The 21,552-nt window shown below is 48.7% G+C and overlaps 1 protein-coding gene across 1 annotated transcript in view; it reads left to right on the top strand.

The window, feature by feature from the left end:
• The first annotated feature begins 8,063 nt into the window (after positions 1 to 8,063).
• The window catches only part of Trim63 (tripartite motif containing 63, E3 ubiquitin protein ligase), a 14,770-nt gene continuing 1,281 nt past the window's right edge, over positions 8,064 to 21,552 (top strand). Inside the window, exons 1-8 of the mRNA XM_013033050.1 lie at positions 8,064 to 8,331; positions 9,589 to 9,761; positions 13,848 to 14,016; positions 15,103 to 15,198; positions 16,019 to 16,252; positions 17,646 to 17,668; positions 17,976 to 18,100; positions 20,141 to 20,212. Of these exons, the coding sequence (XP_012888504.1) occupies positions 8,173 to 8,331; positions 9,589 to 9,761; positions 13,848 to 14,016; positions 15,103 to 15,198; positions 16,019 to 16,252; positions 17,646 to 17,668; positions 17,976 to 18,100; positions 20,141 to 20,212 (1,051 nt within the window). The 5' untranslated portion in view covers positions 8,064 to 8,172. The remainder of the gene's footprint in view (positions 8,332 to 9,588; positions 9,762 to 13,847; positions 14,017 to 15,102; positions 15,199 to 16,018; positions 16,253 to 17,645; positions 17,669 to 17,975; positions 18,101 to 20,140; positions 20,213 to 21,552) is intronic.

Below are 21,552 nucleotides of genomic sequence, written 5' to 3' on the forward strand. Positions count from 1 at the left end.
AGGGTAAATACTGCATTCATCAATGATTCAATCAATTTTGTTAAATGTGTTAAAACATTTTTTTAAGCTGGGCACTGGTGGCCCACGCCTGTAATCCTAGCTACTCAGGAGGCTGAGATCTGAGGATCACAGTTCAAAGCCAGCCTGGGCAGGAAAGTCCATGAGACTCTTATCTCCAATTAACTACCTGAAAACTGGCAGTAGCACTGTGGCTCAAGTGGTAGAGCACTTGCCTTGAGCTGAAGAGCTGAGGGACAGCACTTAGGCCCAGAGTTCAAGCCCCATGAGTGACAAAAAAAAAATCAAAAACCAAAACAAAAAAGATAAGCTTCAATATAATTGATATGTATTTGCCTGTTTGCCTTTATCAAGATATTGCCCACATCTTTTTGTACTGGTTTAGAATATGTTATGTGTTAAAATGGAGGCGTATGCATATATGTAACCATGCGCACACACACACACACAAGTATGTACATGCACATGTGCAGGTAATGTGTGTGTACACACATGCATGGCATGCATCCATGTATACACATATGCTTGTGTGCGTGTGGGTATTATACATTTATGTGCATGCATGTGATGTGTGCACGTGTGTGTATGCATGCTTATATGTGTACATATATTGTGCACATTTGCCATGCTTACTGGTTGGTTTAAAGTTTTTAGTAAATGTTCTCCTCAAGGATAATTCCTAAGTGTAGAGCTCAGGGTGTTTTTTCCACAATGAGGCTACCACAGCCAGGTAAAAAAAACCCAGATCAACAAAACAGCACTCCAGGCTCTGCCGTGTTTCCTTCCATTCTCCCTCCTCTCTCCGCCGCCCACCCCAATCCATGACTAACCACTGTCGTACAGGTTAAGTTAGTTTGCCTGTTTTGAGCATACATAAACAGAGTTAGACAAGATGTACTCCTTGGCTTTGTATTCTGTTTATGAGATCCACCTACATGGTTACACGAAGCAATGTTTGTTTATTCTGAGTGTGTGCAGTGTCCAACAAGGCAAGCATGCAACGATTTATATACCTGACCCACGGGTGGAAATTTGGGGTGCTTCCAAGGATTTGCTGCTACAAGCAATATTAAAAGTCCTTGTGTGTTAGTAGACCTATGCCCGAATATCTCCATATATCAACCGTCCATCATCTACCCATCTATGGATGGACTTGTCATCTCCCTAGTCTAATATGCTAAATTCTTAAGAATATAATTGCTGAGTCACAAGTATGAATATTTTTCATTACTGAACTGACACTTCAGGATCGAGAGGCATGGCAGACACCCAATCCCATCACCATCCCCAAACTTGGATATTTTCAGTCTTTCAATATTTTTGTCAATATGGTAGAAGAAAAATCTGATTCTTGTAGAAATGTGTTTTTAATGTGGTTTTATCTAAATGAGGTCAGGTACCCCTTGTCCTTGTTTTGGGGGGGCACTGACATTTATTCTTTTATGAATTGCTTTTTAAAAAATATCCTTCACTTGTTCTTAAAATTTGAATGAATCACGGACTGACACTTGGCCTCGCCACGTGTTTCTACTGTGGTCTCCCAGCCTGTCACTGGTCCTTTAGCTTTGTTTATGGAGCAACTGCCAGTTTAAATATAGTCTGTTTTTCCTCCTGCTTGTTGTTTATGATCTAGATAGTCCCTGTGGGTGGGTGTGGCAAGCCCCAGGTTCAAGTTGGAGATGAGGGTGAGGAGCTGCAGCAGCTGGACCCAGAAAAACTGGCTCTTTAGGACAGCCAGGTCCACATGAAGCCCCTGGCCTGAAGTTTGCCTCAAACATTTGCTCCAGGCCTGTTTTCAGGGCCTCCCTGGGCCTCTCAGGACCTCTGATGGTGAGGACAGTCCTTTAGCTAGTGCTAAGGCCAGGCAGGAAGGACAGTGAGCCAGTGCTTGTGGGGCAGAAGAGAGGGAGGGAGAGATTAAGACCAATTATTAGGCTACTTAATTCTAGTTCAAGTTCTGACCCACCAGAGTTCAATACCTGTAATTGCATGCTTGGGTTACCATAACAAAATAGGACAGATGAGGTGAATTCAAGCCCAGAAATTTGTGTGTCCCTATTGTGGAGGCTGGGATTACAGGTGTGAGCCACTGGCACCCAGTCTGTGGTACTATTAACAGTGGTGCTTATGAAAAGTCTACCATAGGCCAGAAGTTGCACAGGCCAGGCAAATGGACTCCCAATTTTCAGCCACAGATAGAATGGTGGGGGAAGACAATCACTTCAAACTCCAGACTCTTGAGGGTGGAAAAAGCTCAGAGAGATGGCTACTTTATCCGCTCGTTTCCCAAACTAGCAAACTGACACAGAGTCTTTACCTGGCTTGCCAACGCGATGGACCTGACTGGTCCATAGAAGAATCTAAACTTGCCCTCACACCATTGTCCTTGCCTAGTCTCTGGTGCTGCTCTGGGGTCTGGGGTACAGAGATGAGTATTGCACCTCCCAGTTCTTAGAGAGCTTTTGCTACTTTATTTCAGGACCTCCCTCTGGGGGCTCTGGCTCATGTTCCCTGGGGAGTCATTTTCTATGAAGACCATCCACTCTCCAGAGCTGTCCACAGTGTTGCGTAGAGCAGGGGGTGTTGTGAGGAGGCTGTGGGGCCCTGGCCAGGCCTGGCGTGCTGAGGTCTTAGGATGTGCTGCTCCCTCAGGTGGCACGTGGGCCAGGCCCGGAGCACGCTGCCCTGGACTTTAAGCCTTTGGATCAAATGACCATTGGTTGGATCCTGTGATTCAGGATGATCTGTTGATGGGGACAACATCAGAGCATATGGCAGGGATGTCAGGCCCTAAGGAAACCAGCCTGTGTGCGGCCCCGCTCTCCCCTCCTGAACGGAATTCTGGTAAAGCCCGCTTTCCAGGGGGTAGAATGGCACTTACTAGAAAAAGATGATCCGATCTGCTCTGTGATGAACCGAGAAAGAAGTTAAGTCAGCTGTAGCCACAGGGTGTGAAGGGGAAAATAGGGGTTGGTTTCCTCTCCAGCATTACCCCCTGGGGCCTGCATCGCTAGACAAGCACCCAGAAAGCCCGGCTACCAAAGACATGCAAGGATCCTTGTGGTTCATCTCCTGCAGTTGTTCCATTTGGCAGATGTAGACATGGAAGATGGGCATGGCTTGCTGGGCATCGCATTTCCAGCCTCAGGCAGAGATGGAGACAAGAGCCCCGGCAGCCAGGCCCCTAGCCAGGGTTCTCTCCTCTGAACTAACAGGCCTCAAGAGCTCAGGTTTCTGAAAAGTCCCCTGTATAGTGGCAATCAAAACGAATATAGACTTAGGGGTTAAGCAGAGCAGTTCCAGCTTTGCCTGTGTAAAATAGGGTTAACTCCCATGACCCATGTGCATGGAGACTGACAAGAGAGCAGAGTTCAACTATTCTGATCACAGTAAAATGTAACGCAAAAAGGTAAAGCGTAAAAGGTAAAACATAGCCGGGTGCCAGTGGCTCACGCCTGTAATCCTAGCTACTCAGGAGGCTGAGAGCTGAGGATCATGGTTCAAAGCCAGCCCAGGCAGGAAAGTCTGTGAGACTCTTGTCTCCAATAAACCACTCAGAAAACTGGAAGTGGCGCAGTGGCTCAAGTGGTAGAGCACTCACCTTGAGCTGAAGAGTTCAAGCCCCACAACCAACCAAAAAAAAAAAAAAAAAAAAGGCAAAGGGTAGGTTAATGTTAAATAGCTTCATTTAGCCATTTCACAATATATACATTGATCAAGACATTATAGTTAAATATAATATATAATACATATTAAATTATATACCATAATATATAAAATTGTATATATAACATAATGTATATTTAAATAACATATACTATATAAACTATAATATAGTTAAATATAAATAAATATGCTTTACTTTCCAATTTAAAGTTTTAAGAAGATTTGGCTGGGCACCTGTGGCTCATATCTGTAATCTTACTCAGAAGGCTGAGATCTGAGAATGCATGTTTAAAGCCAGCCAAGGCAGGAAAGTTAGTGAGACATTTATCTTCAATTAACCACCAGAAAACCAGAAGTGGCACTGTGGCTCAAGCGGTAGAGCACTTACCTTGAGCTGAAGAGCTCATGGACAGTGCTCAGACCAAGTTCAAGTCCCATGACCAACACATACACAAAAGAAAATAGGGGCCAGGTACTGTGGACTGTAATCCTTGCTATCCCAGAAGCAGAGATTAAACCAGGCAAAAAATTTCAGGACTCCATCTCAACCCCTGCTCCCCCCACCCCCTTCTAGTTGTGGCAATGTTAGCCTGTCATCCCACCTACTCAGGAAATGTACATAGGAAGACAGTCCAGGTTGGCTCAGGCATAAATACAAGACCCTATTTGAAAAACAAGTCAAAGCAGAAAGTGCTGGAAGAACTGCTCAAGTGTCAGAGCATAGTGTACATGCTCTGTGCACATTACTACCAAAATAATATATATTATTATAGGACAAGTGTGGTGGTTCACAACTTTCATCCCAGCAATTGAGAGGCTGAGATAAGAGGATTGAGAATTTGAGACCATCCTTGGCCACTAGCAAGACCATTCTCAAGAAAATAAAAAAAAGGATTATCATAACTACTTCTATCTCCCTGTTGACCCTTACAGGCCCAGATCATTCTCCCGGCTGCTTCCTGTCCCTCTTGCTCTGATAGCACCTTCCCTGAGTAGCACAGAGTTGGGAGTTGTCCCTAATATAAAGCTTGTTTCTGAGCTGGGTAACTTTCTGTAAGCCACTTACCCTCTCTGAAACTCCTATTCTTGATGTGTACAGATCAAAGCCATAATACCCAGTCAACCTAGGTAGGAAAGTCTGTGAGACTTTTATCTCCAACTAACCAGTAAAAAAAAGTAGGAAGGTGGGATGCTGGTGGTTCATGCCTGTAATCCTAGCTACTCAGGAGGCTCAGATCTGAGGATAGTGGTTCAAAGCCAGCCTGGGCAGGAAAGTCCCTGAGACTCTTATCTCCAAATAACAACCAGAAAATAGGAAGTGGTACTGTGGCTCAAGTGGTAGAGTGCTAGCCTTGAGCTGAAGAGCCGAGGGACAGTGCCCAGGCCCAGAGTTCAAGCCCCATGAATGACAAAAAAAAGTAGGAAGTAGAGGTGTGGTTCAAGTGGTAGAGTGGTAGCCTTGAGCAAAAAAGCTCAGGGAGAGCTCCTAGGTCCTGAGTTCAAGCCCCAGGATGGACATTAAAAAAAAAAAAAAGAAAAGAAAAGAAGAGATGAGAAAAAAAGTCAGAGAAATAAGGTTGGGGAAATACTGACACTGAAGTTGGGTTTGATTGCATGAGATCATTAGACAGTTTTCTCTACTTTTATGTGCTTCAAATGTTCATTTATAAATAGTAAAAATAAACAAATGAAGTGAAGGAGACTGTAGTGTAGAGCTCTGAGCCTAGCTATGAGCTGATATTTCATATTTGTCTCTTCATCTGGCCGTCCCATAGCTTTGTAATGGCTGGCAGTGATGCCACTTTAGAATTTCCTGGTTATGATTCTGTCTCTGTCCCTCCCTGCTGGTGAAATGGGCCAACAGAGTCACCTTCTCTGAGTCTCTGCAGATCATCAAGCAAAGCTGGAAGGTCATGCTCCCTGCCTTACTGAGTCACTGGGAGGCAGAATGACCGGAAGTATAGAAAAGACTTGACACAATGCCCGGCACATAATAAGCACTCCATAAATGCTTTAATGGGGGAGCACAGATTTGCGAGTCAGACTTGAACCCTAGTTTGGCTCTGTGTGACTTTAGCTGATGAACTCTCTGAACCTCATTTCCTCCTGGGGAACAAACAACACAAGCCAATCCCTCCCCCTTCCTGCAGAGCTGTGATGAGGGTTAGATGACAAGACGTGCTTGGATGTCGAGAGTGGCCCACGTGGGAATTTCCCTGCCTCTCCGCCTGTCTGACAGCAGCACTGGCCCCGCCAGGGCCCAGCCTGGAGCCGGGCCCACTGTCCATCTGCTTGGCCTCTGCACCTGGACGGCCCAGTGTGGCTAGAGAAAGTCAACAGCCATTGAAAGCTCCTCACAGCTGAGAGATCTGTTCAGGAAAACAGCAGCAAGGCCCTGGGTTCCTTCAGCACTTCCGCCTTCTCTGGGCATTTCCTGCTGCGTCCCACAGTCCCACACCAAAGCCACTCTACCTGCCACACAGGCTGCCTCTCCTGCCTCCGCTTCCGTGGCGACCTTGGTGCTTATTCTCTCTCTTGTGTTGGTACGGCAGCTTGAATTCAGGGCCTAGTTGCTGTCATTTTATTTTTCATTCAAGGCTGGCACCCTACTACTTGGGCCACAGCTCCACTTCCGGTGTTTTGCTAGTTAATTGGAGTTCAGAGTTTCATGGATCTTCCTACCTGGGCTTTTCAAATGGAGATCTTCAGATTTCATCTTTTTGAATAGCTAGGATTACAGGCATCAGACCCTGGCAGCTCAGTGCTACCTTAGTGCTCTCTTTATCTTGAACTCAGGGTGTGGGTGCTGTCTCTGAGCTTTTGTGTTCAAGGCTAGGGCTCTTCCACTTGGGCCACAGCTCCACTTCCAGCTTTTGTTTTTGTTGTGGATTTGTCTGGCCAGGCTGGCTTCCGACTGTGCCCTGGGGACTCACTAGGTCTTGGGGCTGTCATCAGCTGTCTTTCCTCCACATCCCCATTGCATGTCCCACGGTCACACAGGAACAATTCCTAGTCTTCTCCCTACACCTTAGACCTAGCCAAAGTCCCTGAACCAAATCCTATTTCACAAGTGGCCATTGGAGCTGGGTATAGTGGTACATACCTGTTATGAAGCACTAGGGAGGCACAGAGAGAGAGAGAGAGAGAGAGACAGACAGACAGACAGAGACAGAGAGACAGAGACAGACAGAGAGACAGAGACGGAGAGAGTCAGATTCAGAGGTTCGGAGGTTCAGAGGTTCAGTGGGCCAGGCTGGGATATGTAGTAGGACCCTGTCTCAGAAAACTAGACCAATAAGCCAGGTAAAGTGGCCCATGCCTATAATCCTAGCTACTCAGGAGTCTGGAAGCCCAGGCAGGAAAGTCTGTGAGACTCTTATCTCAAGTAAACTACTCAGAGAAAGCTGGAAGTGGCACTGTGGCTCAAGTGGGAGAGTGCTAACCTTGAGCAAAAGTTGCTCAGGGACAGTGCCCAGGCCCAGAGTTCAAGCCCCAGGACTAACAACAAAACAAAACAACAGCCAAACCAAACCAAAATGTAAAAAATAGCCATCAGACTTACTCTAATGACTTCTGTCTGCCATCATGGAAGATGGCAGAAACTTTGTTTGTGAAGAGAGCCCAAGGGAGTCTCTGGAAACTCCTGTGTCTGGGCAGGACACCGTGGTGCTTCTGGACCATGTGCCTCTCAGGGCAGGAAAAGAGGCCTGCCATCTTGGTGCCTGATATCCACCGAATCCTCAGAAAACGCTTGCTGACTGAATAAGACTCCTGCCTTTGTCACTTCCTTTTCAAGAGACTTCAAACAAGGTCTTTTCCTGGTCTAGACTGTTTGAAGATTTAGTGACAAAGGAACCAATAAATTTCTGCCAATTTCTGCCAATAAATGCTGCTCACAATGGGGGTCTCCAGTGTCTCCAGGTCTGAGGCAAGAGGAATTGACTGAGAGAGGGGTGCTACTTGGACCCCTCATCTTAGAGTTGCCTAAGACTCTAGAAGAAGAATGGAAACTGACTGAGGTCACCGGGAGGCATTGGTTATTAACCTCTTCAGTTCCAGTAACCCACTCTTGGGTCTCATCCTTGACTCCCAGCCTGACCAAGGGGAGACCAACTTCCCCAGAAAACTCTGGGTACCCAGCCCTCCCAGACACGTGCCCTGAACAAGCTGTTCTTGTTTACGACCCCCATCGCAGGGGAACAGCGATTGCTCATCCTTGCATGTGATTTGAGAGGTCTTTCAGGCCTGGAGGAAACTCAAGCTCCGCCAGCAGCCTGGCACAGGAATGCTCAGCTGGTCCCCTCCTGGCTCATGTGACTGAGGGCCAACTATAAATATCGGAGGGGCCTCAGACTGAGGCAGAATCTGAGTGTCAGGAGGAGAGGGCAAAGAAGATTAGAGTGGGTGTTTGGAGACAAAGACAAGACCTTCCACCCCAGCTCTGCTCAGCTCAAGGCAGGTGGGAGAGGCAGCCGCACGTTTGGGAATATGGATTACAAGTCAGGCCTGATCCCAGATGGGAACCCCATGGAGAACCTGGAGAAGCAGCTGATCTGCCCTATCTGTCTGGAGATGTTTACCAAGCCTGTGGTCATCCTGCCCTGCCAGCACAACCTCTGCCGGAAGTGTGCCAATGACATCTTCCAGGTGGGTGCTGGGCAAAGGACTGGATCCTGGGGTTCTGTGAGATTTCTCAGCTTCTCTTTCCTCTTTGTGTACAACCCGTCCAGCTGTCGGCACCGAAGTGAAGCCCCCACAGAGGGCTCTGGACTGCTCTGGGGGGCTGGGGAGGCAGCTTGGCTGTGCCAGGACTTCTCCATGACGCATGACACCCCAACCCCACCCTGCCCATAGCTCCCTGCCCTGCCCTGCTGGCTTGCTGGGGCCTCTTCAGTCAAGGGTCAAATGCCTTGAGTGATAAGAGGGGGAGGGAGGCTGAGAGGAGACAGAAACCAGACCTTGGGGCTAACATGGTGGGGGGGGGTGGGGGTAGGCAGAGCTTTGGCAAGGGAGAGATGGGGGGGTGACACTGGGCGGTCAAGGTAGCTGTTTGCTATGACATGGGGGCCAGGAGAGGCTCTATCTCCCCCCAAAAAGAAGGGGGTCAGATGTGGTGGCCAGGAGGCAGGATTCAAGGTTCTCAGAGCACTTATGCAAAATGCTCTTCCGCCATGTCATCTGGAAAGCAGATCTGGGCGCTGCCTCTAATTATAACACCCACAGCACAGTGGACACACCGAGGCCTAGAGAGATGCGGTTGCTTGTCCCAAGTCACTCAGGAATTAAGAGTGACTTGAATCCGGTCTGCTGAAGCCAGAAACTATTGATTGCTTAGTTGCTTCTCAAGTGTTCTCTCTCTGTCTCTCTGTCTCTGTCTTTGACTCTCCCTCTGTCTCTCTCTCTCTCTCTCTATATATACACACATATTATATATGTGTATCTATACATATATACATATATATATATATATATATATATATATATATATATATAGAGTGTGTGTGTGTGTGTGTGAGTGCGCGCACATGTGCGTGCATTAGTCCTGGAGCTTGAACTCAGGGCCTGGGCACTGTCCCTGTGTTTCCCCCCCTCCCCCACTCTACCACTGTAGCCATACCTCCACTGTGGCTTCTTGCTGCTTAATTGGAGATAAGAATCTCACAGACTTTCTTGCTTGGGCCAGTTTTGAACCTGGATCTTCAGCTCTCAGCTTCCTGAGTGGCTAGGATTACAGGTGTGAGTCACCAGGGCCTGGTTTGCCCCGTGAACATTAGTGGACGGAGAGCCTGGGTCCTGTGGTTTGGCAGGGGCAGCCGGGGTAGGCAAAGAAAGGAGAATAAGATTAGGAAGGGAAATGAAGGGGTGGGGCGCACAGGCCTCACCTCTGCCTTGGCTGCCTTGCAGGCCGCAAATCCCTACTGGACCAACCGGGGCGGCTCGGTGTCCATGTCTGGAGGCCGTTTCCGCTGCCCCTCGTGCCGCCACGAGGTGATCATGGACCGTCATGGGGTGTATGGCCTGCAGCGGAATCTGCTGGTGGAGAACATCATCGACATCTACAAGCAGGAGTGCTCCAGGTGAGAGTGCGGCTGCGCAGAGCCTCCCTCCCCAGCCACTGCCCTCACCCCAGCTCCTTCCACCTCCTCGTCTGCTCAGGACTGGGTCCCTGCTGGACTAGCCACACTGGCCAGTGCAGAGAGCCATGCCCTTCATCCTCAGGCTAGGAGGGGTCAGGTTGTTCGGTTGCTCACATGGGAGTCAGTGAGCCAGAGGCCAGGGAACGATGGGATGTGAGAGGAGAGGCCTGTGGCAGAGAAGGCACCCAGGGAGGGCACGGGCAGGCTGCCCACAATGACCATGAGGACGCTCCTGCATGGTACCCGGCACCGCGCTGGGCACTGGTGATTATTCATCTTGGTGCCTCAGAGCAGTCCTATGGGTTGGACAGACCTTGGACTCTCCCCAGTCTCCAGATGGAGAGATGGAGGCTCAACAGGTGAAGTTCATTAGTCCACGTTTCCCAACTAGGGAGTACAAGATCTAGAACCTGGACCTGGGCCCATGGTGGCTCTGAGACTCCCAACTCGGAGCTAGGAATGTGGCTCAGCTAATGCAAGGCCCTTGGTACCTTTCACACTCCCACCTCCGAAGCAAATCAGGACATCCCTACAAGACTCCCAGATTGCTGACCTCACGGCCTTTATGAGCCAAAACCTGGGTGCAGGCAGTGTCATGCCCAAGAGAGGGAGACAGAGCAGGCCTAGTGGACAGAAGCCTTGGGGAGGGGCACCAGCTCTTCTACTGCTGTCACTAATGCATTGGAGGACGTCATCCCCCCATCCGCCAAAGAGACACAAGACAGTAAGATGTGTCATTTATGACTGTCAAGTAGGGTATTGATGGCGAAATGTGAAAAATAAAAAAAGGTCACAGAGCAACAACTGTGTGCTAGCACTGTACTCAGCCACCTACTTTTCATGGAAGTTCTCTAATGCATTCTTTTCTTTTTTCTTTTCTTGGTGCTGGTACTAGGGGTTGAACGCAAGGCCTCGAGCTCTTACTTAGTTACTTTGTTTTGTTTTTGTTGTTGTTGTTTGCTTTTCCACTTGAGCCACAGCTTCATTTTTGGCTTTTTGGTACTTAATTGATAAAAATCTTATAAACTTTCCTGCAGGGGCTAGTTTCAAACCTCAGTTCTCCAGATCTCAGCCTCCTGAGCAGCCAACATTATAGGCATGAGCCATCAGTGCTCATCTCTGTAAGGCATTATTATTTTGCCAGTCCTGGGGCTTGAACTCAGGGCCTAGGCAATGTCCCTGACCTTTGTTTGCTCAAGGCTAGCCTTCTACCACTTGAGCCACAGCACCACTTCCAGCTTTTTCTGTGTATATAATACTGAGGAATCGAACGCAGGGCTTCATGCATGCTAGCAAGCACTCTACCATTAAGCTACCTTCCCAGCCCTGTAAGGCATTCTTGTCTACCATTGTACCATGAGGAAATAGAGGCTTAGAGAGGGTCAGGGTCAGAGGTTCATCCAAGGCCACACAGCTAGCAAGAGAGAGAGAGTAAGTAACTTCATGATGAACATTCTTTTTTTTTTCTTTTTTTTGTCGGTTGTGAGGCTTGAACTCTGGGCCTGAGCGCTGTCCCTCAGCTCTTCAGCTCAAGGCTAGCACTCTACCATTTGAGCTACAGCACCACTTCCAGTTTTCTGAGTGGTTTATTGGAGATAAGAGTCTCATGGACTTTCCTGCCGGTGCTGGCTTTGAACCTCGATTATCAGATCTCAGCCTCCTGAGTAGCTAGGATTACAGGTGTGAGCCACCGGCTCCTGGCCATGAAGAACATTCTTAACTGCTATGCTAGATGGCTTCTCCATTGCTAGAGGTCACCCTTGCCCAGCATTACTATCGTCACAGAATTGATATTGCACCAAATATCTACTCACCCAGTGTTGGCCTTAGAAGAACAGTTGTCTTTGAACCTTTGAGGCTTTTCCATGTACACAAATAACAACAAGGGCCTGTGCTATGCCCCATATGTCAATGTTCTTACAGATAATTTTGGCTGTTATCACAGTAGCCTGGAGAGAAACCAACACTCCCAAACCACAAAGTAAAGCCAGGTGCTGGTGGCTCATTCCTGTGATCTTAGCGACTCAGGAGGCTGAGATCTGAGGATCTTAGAGTAGAAAAGTCCGAGTAGACTTATCTCTGATTAACCAGCAAAAGCTAGACAAGGAGGGATAGCTTAAGTGGGAGAGTGCCAGCCTTGTGTGAAAAAGCCAAGTTCCAGGCTTGTGGTCTCTCTCTCTCCTTGCAAATCAATCTAGTGGCAGAGTATTCTGGGTTTGGATCCAGATGCCAAATCGTGGACTTAGGAGGGTAAACACCCGGAAATGAGAGACAGACCCTTGAGATGGTTATTATTATTATTTTTTGTCAGTCATGGGGCTTGAACTCAGGGTTGGGGCTCTGTCCCTGAGCCCTTTCATTCAAGGTTAGTGCTCTACTACTTTCAGTTTTCTCATGGTTCATTGGAGATAAGAGTCTCCCTGATTGTCCTGTCCAGGCTGGCTTTGAACTACGGTCCTCAGATCTAAGCCTTCTGAGTAGCTAGGATTACAGGTATGAGCCACTGGTGGCTGGCAACCCTTAAGATCTTGCTTGACTCTGCACCCCTGACTTTCCTGATCACGGAGACAGAGGAGGCACAGTGTAGGAACTCTGGGCTCAAAGATGCAAGAGGGCAAGCAGGCAGGCAAGAGACTTATTTCAGAGTTGGCAGGGGCAGCAGTGTCTGGGCTGTGACCAGCTATCCAAGGCTGTTGGGTGGGAGGTGTTGACACTGATGAGCCATAGTCTCCTTGTGACATTTGTGGGATGTCTCTGACATTAAGAGCCAGAGATTGGAGGCGGCGGAGACACATCCCTGTAACCCAAATGACTGTGTGTGTTTTCGCTGGAGAGACCCAGGAGGACCAGACTCAAAAACTGGAAGCGGGGTGGGAAACTAACCAAGAGAGAAGCACACATGGGAGAGAGCAGATTAAAGGGGAAGAGGTGTTCTAACCATGTTTTAGAGAAGGAAGATTCTGGGTTTCTGAACCCAGAACATTTGGGTATGAAGCACTCAAGGCTTGTGTTGGATTAGTGAATGGCCCTGGTTATCACATGCTATCCTGGAGACACCCTCAGGATATGCTCATTAAAATTTCTTTTTGAGGCAAGGTCTTTCCTTGTAGCCCAAACTCACGATCCTCCTGTTTCCGCCTCCTGAGTGCTGAGGTTACAGGTGTGTACCACCACCCTTAGCTATGAGTTGTGCTTGCCAATGTACTCTTTCCACCTAAATTTAACTACTGCCTCTTCATGCCAGGCACTGTACACTGTCAACTTAGGGGTGAAGAAAACAGTCAGGTTTCTCTGCCTGAATGGAGGGTACAGTCTGGTAAATATAGAATTCTATGAGGCCATCAGTATAAATTGCTTAGCTCAGAGCCCAGCTGCAGTAACCAAGAGCTAAGGTGACTATAATTAGAGCAAAAGAGCTGCAGTCTCTGCTGTCCACCAGGCCGGGTGACCTTGGGCAAGTCTGTTCACTTCCTGGGGCCCCACATTTCCACTTTGAGACCTCTCCAGGTCTGACTCCCTGGTATTCTGTGACTTTCTCCATGTCCTTTGTGTTGGCAGACTCAGGCCAACTCCAGCACTGGAGTCAGAGTCCTGGGTTGTGGGTGTTAGGTGGAGTGTTATTGGCTTCCCTGATCCTGGGTCCCTAGATGAAAGGCAAAAACTTTAAGCCAGATATTGCTGGTTCATGCCTGAAATCCTAACTACTCCAGAGGCTGAGGCCTAGAGGGTTATGCTTCAAAGCTAGCTCAGGCAGAAAAGTCTGAGACACCATTGCCAACGAACCAGCAAAATGCTCGGCTGGAGGCATGGCTTAATGGCAGAGCACCAGACATGAACAAACAAACTGAAAAGAATTAGTGAGAGAGTTCATAGCCTTCAGTTTGAACCCCAGTACAGAGACACACATGCACTTACAAAGCAAAGGTTTGGGAGCTCAGGGTATGGTTCTGGGTGGCCTCCCTTGACTAGCTGAGGAAGGAGACAAGGATTCAGGCCATCTTGACTTGTGACTCTTCTGTCCCCCAGCCGGCCCCTGCAGAAGGGCAGCCACCCGATGTGCAAGGAGCACGAGGATGAGAAAATCAACATATACTGCCTCACATGCGAGATGCCCACCTGCTCCATGTGCAAGGTGTTTGGGGCCCACCAGGCCTGCGAGGTGGCCCCGCTACAGAGCGTCTTCCAGGGACAGAAGGTACTGGCCCCAGCCACGTCTGCCCCCAGATGATTCCAGAGGTGGATTTGATCTTTGTAGATGTGCTGAGCAGGCTTTTCAGGAATAGTCCCTCTGGAGGGACTTCCAGGTCGCAGGGACAGTGGCTCTGAGCTCATGGGTTATATATACTTACAGCTACTTGAGAGCACCTGGGTGTGGCCACAGGGGAGAGATCAGACCCCAGGGCCAGGCCACAGGCCCTCTCAGGCCATGGCTTCTCAATCTTGCTTATTTGGATCCCAGGTTACCCCCTCTCCCACCCCCAGCCTCTCACCTGCGCCTGGCTCCATATTAGAGCTGCCTCCCTGGTCCCTGAGAACCTCATCCTCTAGCCCCTTCAGTAAGCTGTAGTCCATCTTTCTTTCTTTCTTTTTTTTCCCCCCCCCTCTGGTCCTGGAGCTTGAACTCAGGGCCTGAGCACTGTCTTTGAGCCTTTCTGTGCTCAAGGCTAGTGCTCTACCATTTGAGCCACAGCACCACTTCCAGCCTTTTCTGTTTATGTGGTACTGAGGAATTGAACCCAGGGCTTCATGCATGCTAGGCAAGCACTCTACCACTGAGCCACATTCCCAGCCCTGTAGTCCCTTTTTCTGTGTTCTTTCTTCTCCCTCTCCACTGTTCTCTTAGTCTCTCTTTTCTAGAACTTTCTAGCTCTCTAGTTCTCTGCCAGTACCTTGCTCAGTTTCCCTCTCGGCCTCGTCTGTCAATAAGGGATGAAGCCTAGCTACTCAGGAGGCTGAGATCTGAGGATCATGGTTCAAAGCCAGCCCGGGCAGGAAAGGCCGTGAGAGTTTATCTCCAGTAAACCACTATAAAACTGGAAGGGCTCAAGCGGTAGAGTGCTTGCCTTGAGCTGAAGAGCTGAGGGACAGTGCCCAGGCCCAGAATTTAAGTGACAAAAAAAAAAAAAAAAAAGGTTGCAGGGTGATATTCTCTGCTCTGGACTTGCACAGTGCTCTAGAAAGAAGAGCTACTCTCCAGCCAGACTCTTCCTCTCAGAGAGGGCCATGAGGAGCCCACATTATGGCCATGCCCCAGCCCTCCGTTTATTTCTGTCTCTCCTAGACGGAACTGAGCAACTGCATCTCCATGCTGGTGGCGGGGAACGATCGAGCACAGACCATCATCACGCAGCTGGAGGACTCCTGTCGAGTGACCAAGGTGAGGGGACAGAGGAGCCCCCTTGGGGGTTTGAAGCGCCCTTTCCCATGCAATTGGTCTCTGGAAAAGAGGCTGAAACTAAAGGCTGGGGCTCTGAGCCTGGGGTGGCTGACAGGGATCATGAGGGAGGAATGAAGCCATCCACCCACTCATTCAGCAAATACTTCTTGAGCACAGCTGTGTGTGGCAGGCGCTGCCCAAGGCGCTGGGCATGAGACCCATCCGGCCCCCTGCATGGGAGTGTCCCGCCCACAGTTCCCAGAATCTGTTCAGCGCTATTTCCAGTATGTGGTTCCCTACCATGTTGTAGACTAAGACTTCTCAAATTCTAAAAGCATTCCTATCAGCCTGCGACTGTGGAAAATTCAGGGTTCATTCAGTAGATCTGGAAGGAAGCATGCAATTAGGAATTTCTTCTTGTCAGACATGAAGCTTTTTTTTTTTTTTTGGTGCCAGTTCTGGGGCTTGAACTCAGGGCCTGAGTGCTGTCCCTGGGCTTTTTTGCTCAAGGCTAGTGCTCTACCACTTAACCTACACTTTTTAAGTGCTTAATTGGAGATAAGAATCTCACAGACTTTCCTGCCCAGGCTGGCTTTGAACCTTGATCCTCAGATCTCAGCCTCCTGAGTAGCTAGGATTACAGGCATGAACCACCAGTGTCCAGCTTTGGTTTACTTTCTTTAAAATGGAGATGTTGTGAGCTGTCTCCCCACTTTAGAAGGCTGGCTGCTGGACACACCTGCTTTGGGATGGGAGTTAGGAAGCCCCCTTCTTCCCCCATCCCCACCCCAGGAGCTGACTGCAGGGTTTCTATCCTCAGGAGAATAGCCACCAGGTAAAGGAAGCACTGAGCCAGAAGTTTGATGCCCTGTACGCCATCCTGGATGAGAAGAAGAGCGAGTTGCTGCAGCGGATCACTCAGGAACAGGAGGAGAAGCTCAGCTTCATCGAGGCCCTGATCCTGCAATACCGGGAGCAGCTGGACAAGTCCACCAAGCTGGTGGAGACAGCCATCCAGTCCCTGGATGAGCCTGGTGGGGCCACCTTCCTCTTGGTGAGCAGAGCTTTGGAAGCTCTGGGCAGGGTTGGATTGTGATTCTTCTATTGATCATCTGTGGCCCTGTGGTCATGCCATTTAAACCTTGGCATGCCTCAGTTTCTCATCCATGATATGGGCACACAGGGAGCCTTGCTTTCTTATTACTGGTTTTATAATGATTGAGTAAGTGGATGTTTATGAAATGGCTTTGGGGCAGAGATAAAAATAACACATAGTCCTGCTCTAGGAAAGCTTGTGGGGGATGACAGAAAAGGTTCTACTCTAAGACTTGAAAGTTGAGTTCATTCAACATATCTTTATCTGGGTGCTGATGGCTCATGCTTTGTAATCCTAGCTATTCAGGAGGCTCAGGTCTGAGCATTGCAATTGAAAACCAGCCCAGGCAGGAAAGTTCCTGAGACTCTTCTCTCCAATTAAGTGCCAAAAAATAATAATAATAATTGGAAATGGAGTGTGGCTCATCTGGCAGAGCGCTAGCCCTGAGCAAAAAACAATACAAAACAAAACAAAAAACCAAACCAAAACTCTAAGGGATAGTGCCCAGGTCCTGAGTTCAAGCCCCAAGACTGGCACAAAAACCAAAAACAAATATATCCTTCGCTTCTTCCTGGGCCAGGCTTTATTCCTGGTACGGTGACAAGGCTGATGGTTTCTGGGCTAGTGTTTGGATAGAGACCTTGAGCGCTCAGGCTGCCAGGACAACGGGTGGGGCTTAGGGGCCAATGGAGACCTGTGCAGACCACAGACAGAGGGAAAAAGAGCCAAGCTCTCTGCAACTCAGGTTGGGGAGTGGATCACACCTGGGTTAAGGACTGGCACCAGTGTGCATCTGCAACACCCGAGCATTAACTTATTTATTTATTTTTTATTTTTTGCCGGTCGTGGGGCCTGAACTCTGGGCCTGGGTGCTGTCCCTCAGCTCTTAAGCTCAAGGCTAGCGCTCTATCACTTGAGCCACAGCACCACTTCTGGCTTTTTCTGCTTATGTGGTGCTGAGGAATCGAACCCAGGGCCTCATGCATGCAAGGCAAGCACTCTACCACTGAGCCACCTTCTCAGCCCTATTTATTTTATTTTACTTTATTTTATTTTATTTTTGTCGGTCATGGGGCTTGAACTCTGGGCCTGGGCGCTGTCCCTCAGCTCTTCAGTTCAAGGCAAGCACTTTACCACTTGAGCCACAGAGCCACTTCTGGTGATTTATTGGAGATAAGAGTCTCAGGGACTTTCCTGCCCCGGCTGGCTTTGAACTGCAATCTTCAGATCTCAGTTCCTGAGTAGCTAGGATTAGAGTGAGCCACCAACACTGGGCACTATTTTTTTTTTTTTTTTTGCGTGTGTTTTGGGTCATTCCCTAACCTCTTCTTCTCTTCTCTGCTTCCCACAGAGTGCCAAGCCTCTCATTAAAAGGTCAGTGTCCTCCCAGGAGCTGTGACCTAAGCCCTCCAAACCTACCCCAAGACCTCTGACCTCTGCCCAGTGGGACCCTGTGCCTTAGATCTGCAGGAGGGGTTCCCCGGGCTGCCTTCCCTGACCCTTGGTTTCTTGCTTTGTGGGACCATCTGCTCTGTTGGAGGCTGGAGAGGAACTCCTGCTCCCCCACCCCCACCCATAAGGCCAGGGTGGGAACCTGGTAGGGTCCCTCAGAGATCTAGGGCTGAGACACCCCTCCTTGCGCGGAGCCCTGGTCTCAGCCTGCCCCTCTTCCTCCCCACAGCATTGTGGAAGCTTCCAAGGGCTGCCAGCTGGGGAAGACAGAGCAGGGCTTTGAAAACATGGACTACTTCACGGTGGACTTAGAGCACATTGCAGAAGCCCTGCGGGCCATCGACTTTGGGACAGGTAAAGGAAGTGGTGGTGTCACTTCCCTGCTGATCTGCCTGTGGCCCTCCCCATTGAGCCCTGTTGGCAAAGACCCCCCCCCCCCCAACTCTCAAGCCAAACTCACACCAACTTTGAAATGAGCCAAGTCTAGCCAAGGGCCTGGTGCATAAATATTACTCAATAAATTATGTATGGATTCAGAGATTATGGCATCTGGAATCCGACATATTTGAATTCAAATTGGTATCCTGCCTTGCGTGTGTAATCTAGGTGACTTTTGGTGATCTCCTCTGCCCACCCCCTCCCCCACCCCATTTTCTCCTCTCCTCTCCTCATCCTTTGTCCTCTCCTCTACTTTACTCTCCCACTCCTCCCCTTCTCTCTTCTCTTCCCTTTCTCCTCTCCCCTCCTCTTCTCCTCTCCTCCCTTCACTTCCCCTCTCTTCCCTTCCCCTCCCCTTCCTCCAATCCTCTCCCGTCCCCTCCTTTTCCCTCCCCTGCCTTTCCATCTTTTCTCTTCATCTCTTCCTTTTTTTTTTCTCTTTCTTTTTTTCTTCCTTCTGTTTTGTACAGGTCCTAGGGCTTTAACTGAGGGCCTGCGTGCAGTTCCTGAGTTTTGTTGTTGTTGTTTTTCTGCTCAAGGCTAGTTCTCTACCACTTGAGCCACAGCTCTACTACTGGCTTTTTGGTGGTAAATGGGAGATTAAAATTTCCTGCCCAGGCTGGCTTCCAACTGTAATCCTCAAATTTTAGCCTCTTATGAAGTTAGGATTACAGGTGTGAGCCCCTGGCACCTGGCTTGAGCTTTATTTTTCTAACTTCAAAATGCGGTTGCGGGCTGGGAATGTGGGTTACTGGTAGAGTGCTTGCCTAGCATGCAGGAAGCCCTGGGTTCGATTCCTCAGTACTACATAAACAGAAAAGGCTGGAAGTGGAGCTATGGCCCAAGTGGTAGAGTGTTAGCCTTGAGCAAAAGAAGCTCAGCGACGGTGCCCAGACTCAGGACTGAAAAAAAAAAAATTAGATTGAACTGGGTTCCCAGCACTAGCGAGGTATAGAAAGAATGATCACTAATTCAAGGCCAGCTTGAGCTATTCAGTGGGTTTCAAGGTAGCCTATGCTACATAGTAAAACTTGCTTTTGCTTCCAGAAAAGAGATGTTCAGGAATGAGTCCTGTGTGATGGCCTGCCCTTCCAACCCCCCCCCGCCTCAGTTTCCCCAGACGAACAGAAGGTGGCAACAGCTACCATAATTTATTGAACCCAATTATTGTACTTCCTATGTCCTGGCCCTAAGTCCTTGACATCAAACATAAATTCTATCACTACATGAAACTTTAAGAGAAAAATTCTTTCATCAGTTCTATTTTGTAGTTGAGAAAAGTAAAGAGAAGGCAAGTGACTTAATCAAGGCTACACAGCTAATAATTAGCCCATGGAGAGCCCACTGAGGGCTTCCATGTTTCCTAATGATATGACATAGCGCATGTCCAGCACTAGCCCAACACTAGAACCACACAAAGTCCTCAGTGAGTGCTGTCATGAGTAGTAACTGTGATCCTGACTAAACAGGACCCCTGGGAGCCAGGCACTGGTGGCTCACATCTGTAATCCCAGCTGCCCAGGAATCTGAGATGCGAGGATCACAGTTTAAAGGCAGACCTGGCAGTAAAGTCTGTGAGGGTTAGTAACCAGCAAAAGGCCAGAAGTAAGGGGGTGGCTCAAGTGGTAGAGTGCTAGCTTTAAACAGAAAAAAAAAAAAAAACAAGAGTGTGAGAGGCACACACACACACACACACACACACATACAAGAAAGAAAAGAAAAAGGAAAAGCCATTGCTAGACTGTAGTGAAAGGCTCCATTCTACAAAGGGGCAGAGGCAGGGGACCTGGGGGCAGGGCCAGCCCCGAGCCTCCTGGGTCTCTGCTGTGTCTGAGTGCTGCGCTGGGTTCACATGGGGCTTGAACATGGGGACGAGTGTTTCCTGCAGCATGACTTAGTCCTCATAGCTGCTCTGAGAAGCCAGCCCTGTCCTAACACAATCACTCTTTGTGACAGATGAGGAGGAGGAAGAGTTCATTGAAGATGAAGAAGAGCAGGAAGAGGAGGTATCCACAGAAGAGAAGGAAGGTAAGCAACCCACCCTCCTCCATGTGACCTTGCTCCATTCCTTCCATAGCCACATGCAGAAGATACTAGGCACAAAGTCCCAGGCTCCACACTGGGGATGGCGCTAGGTCATGGAGTCTCGATGACTGTTCTACCCTTGCTGGCTTTGAACTATGATCCTCCAGATCTCGGTCTCTTGAGTATCTAGGATTACAGGTGTGAACCACTTGCATCCAGTAAATATACATTCTCTCCATCCCCGAGTATGGGAGTTTGACTGCATGTTAAACCTGTTATCTTTGCCCTTAGAAAAATATTTTTAATAGTAAAAAGCTTCTTTTTAAGCTGGTTTCTGTGGCTCAGACCTGTAATCCTACCTACTCAGAAGGTGGAGATCAGGAGGATCCGGATTCAACGTCAGCCAAGGACAAAAAAATATGACCTCATCTCAACCAATACAAAGCTGGGCACCATGATACATATCTAACACCCCAGCTGCATAAGAATGATAAATGGGAAGAGAAAGACCCTGCCTGGCCAGGGACCCCTACCTCTATCAAACTTGCCCTCTGTGTTCTTCCATGTTTCTTCTGGCCCCAGATGGCATCTGAATTTTCCAGTTGAACAGTGTTTGGCTGAGAGCTTGCAGCTTGTACCATGGATGGACAAGCTGTGTGAAGTTCATGACTTCTCCGAATGTTGGGTTATTTACCTGTGCATAGGGGCATGATACTTCTACCTGATGAGCTTTGGGAGTGGAAGTAGATGAGATAAAATCATTTTGTGCAGGGCATGTCTGCTAGATTAGCACATATTTGCAAATGTTAGTTTTTTTTTTTTCTGTTGCTCTCCTGGGGCTTGAACTCTGGGCCTAGGCACTGTCTCTGAGCTTCTTTTTGCTCAAGGCTAACACTCTACCACTTGAGCCAAAGCGCCACTTTCACTAATGTTAGTTTTTAAGCCAAGATATCACTGGAACTAAAGTCATCTTTTTGGTTCCAGAACTTGGACTGAGGGCCATGTACTCTTTCCTGGGTTTGCATGCTCACAGCTGGCATTCTATCATGTGAGCCAATCCAGCTGAAAAAATACTCAACTTCAAAAAGGTTTTTTGTTTTTGTTTCTGGTAAGCCGTGGGGCTCAAACTCAGGGCCTGGGCACTGTCCCTCAGCTCTTTTGCTCAAAGCTAGCCAGCACTTTATCACTTTGAACCACAACTCCAAGTGGTTCATTGGAAATAAGAGGCTCACAGGAACTTTTTTGCCCGAGCTGGCTTTGGACCGTGACCCTCAGATCTCAGCCTCCTGAGTCACTAGGATTACAGGCGTGAGCCACCAGTGCCTGGCTCTCAAAGGTTTTTT

The sequence above is a fragment of the Dipodomys ordii genome, unplaced genomic scaffold (genome assembly GCF_000151885.1).
Source record: "Dipodomys ordii isolate 6190 unplaced genomic scaffold, Dord_2.0 Scaffold6, whole genome shotgun sequence".
In the NCBI taxonomy this organism is placed as follows: Eukaryota; Metazoa; Chordata; class Mammalia; order Rodentia; family Heteromyidae; genus Dipodomys; species Dipodomys ordii.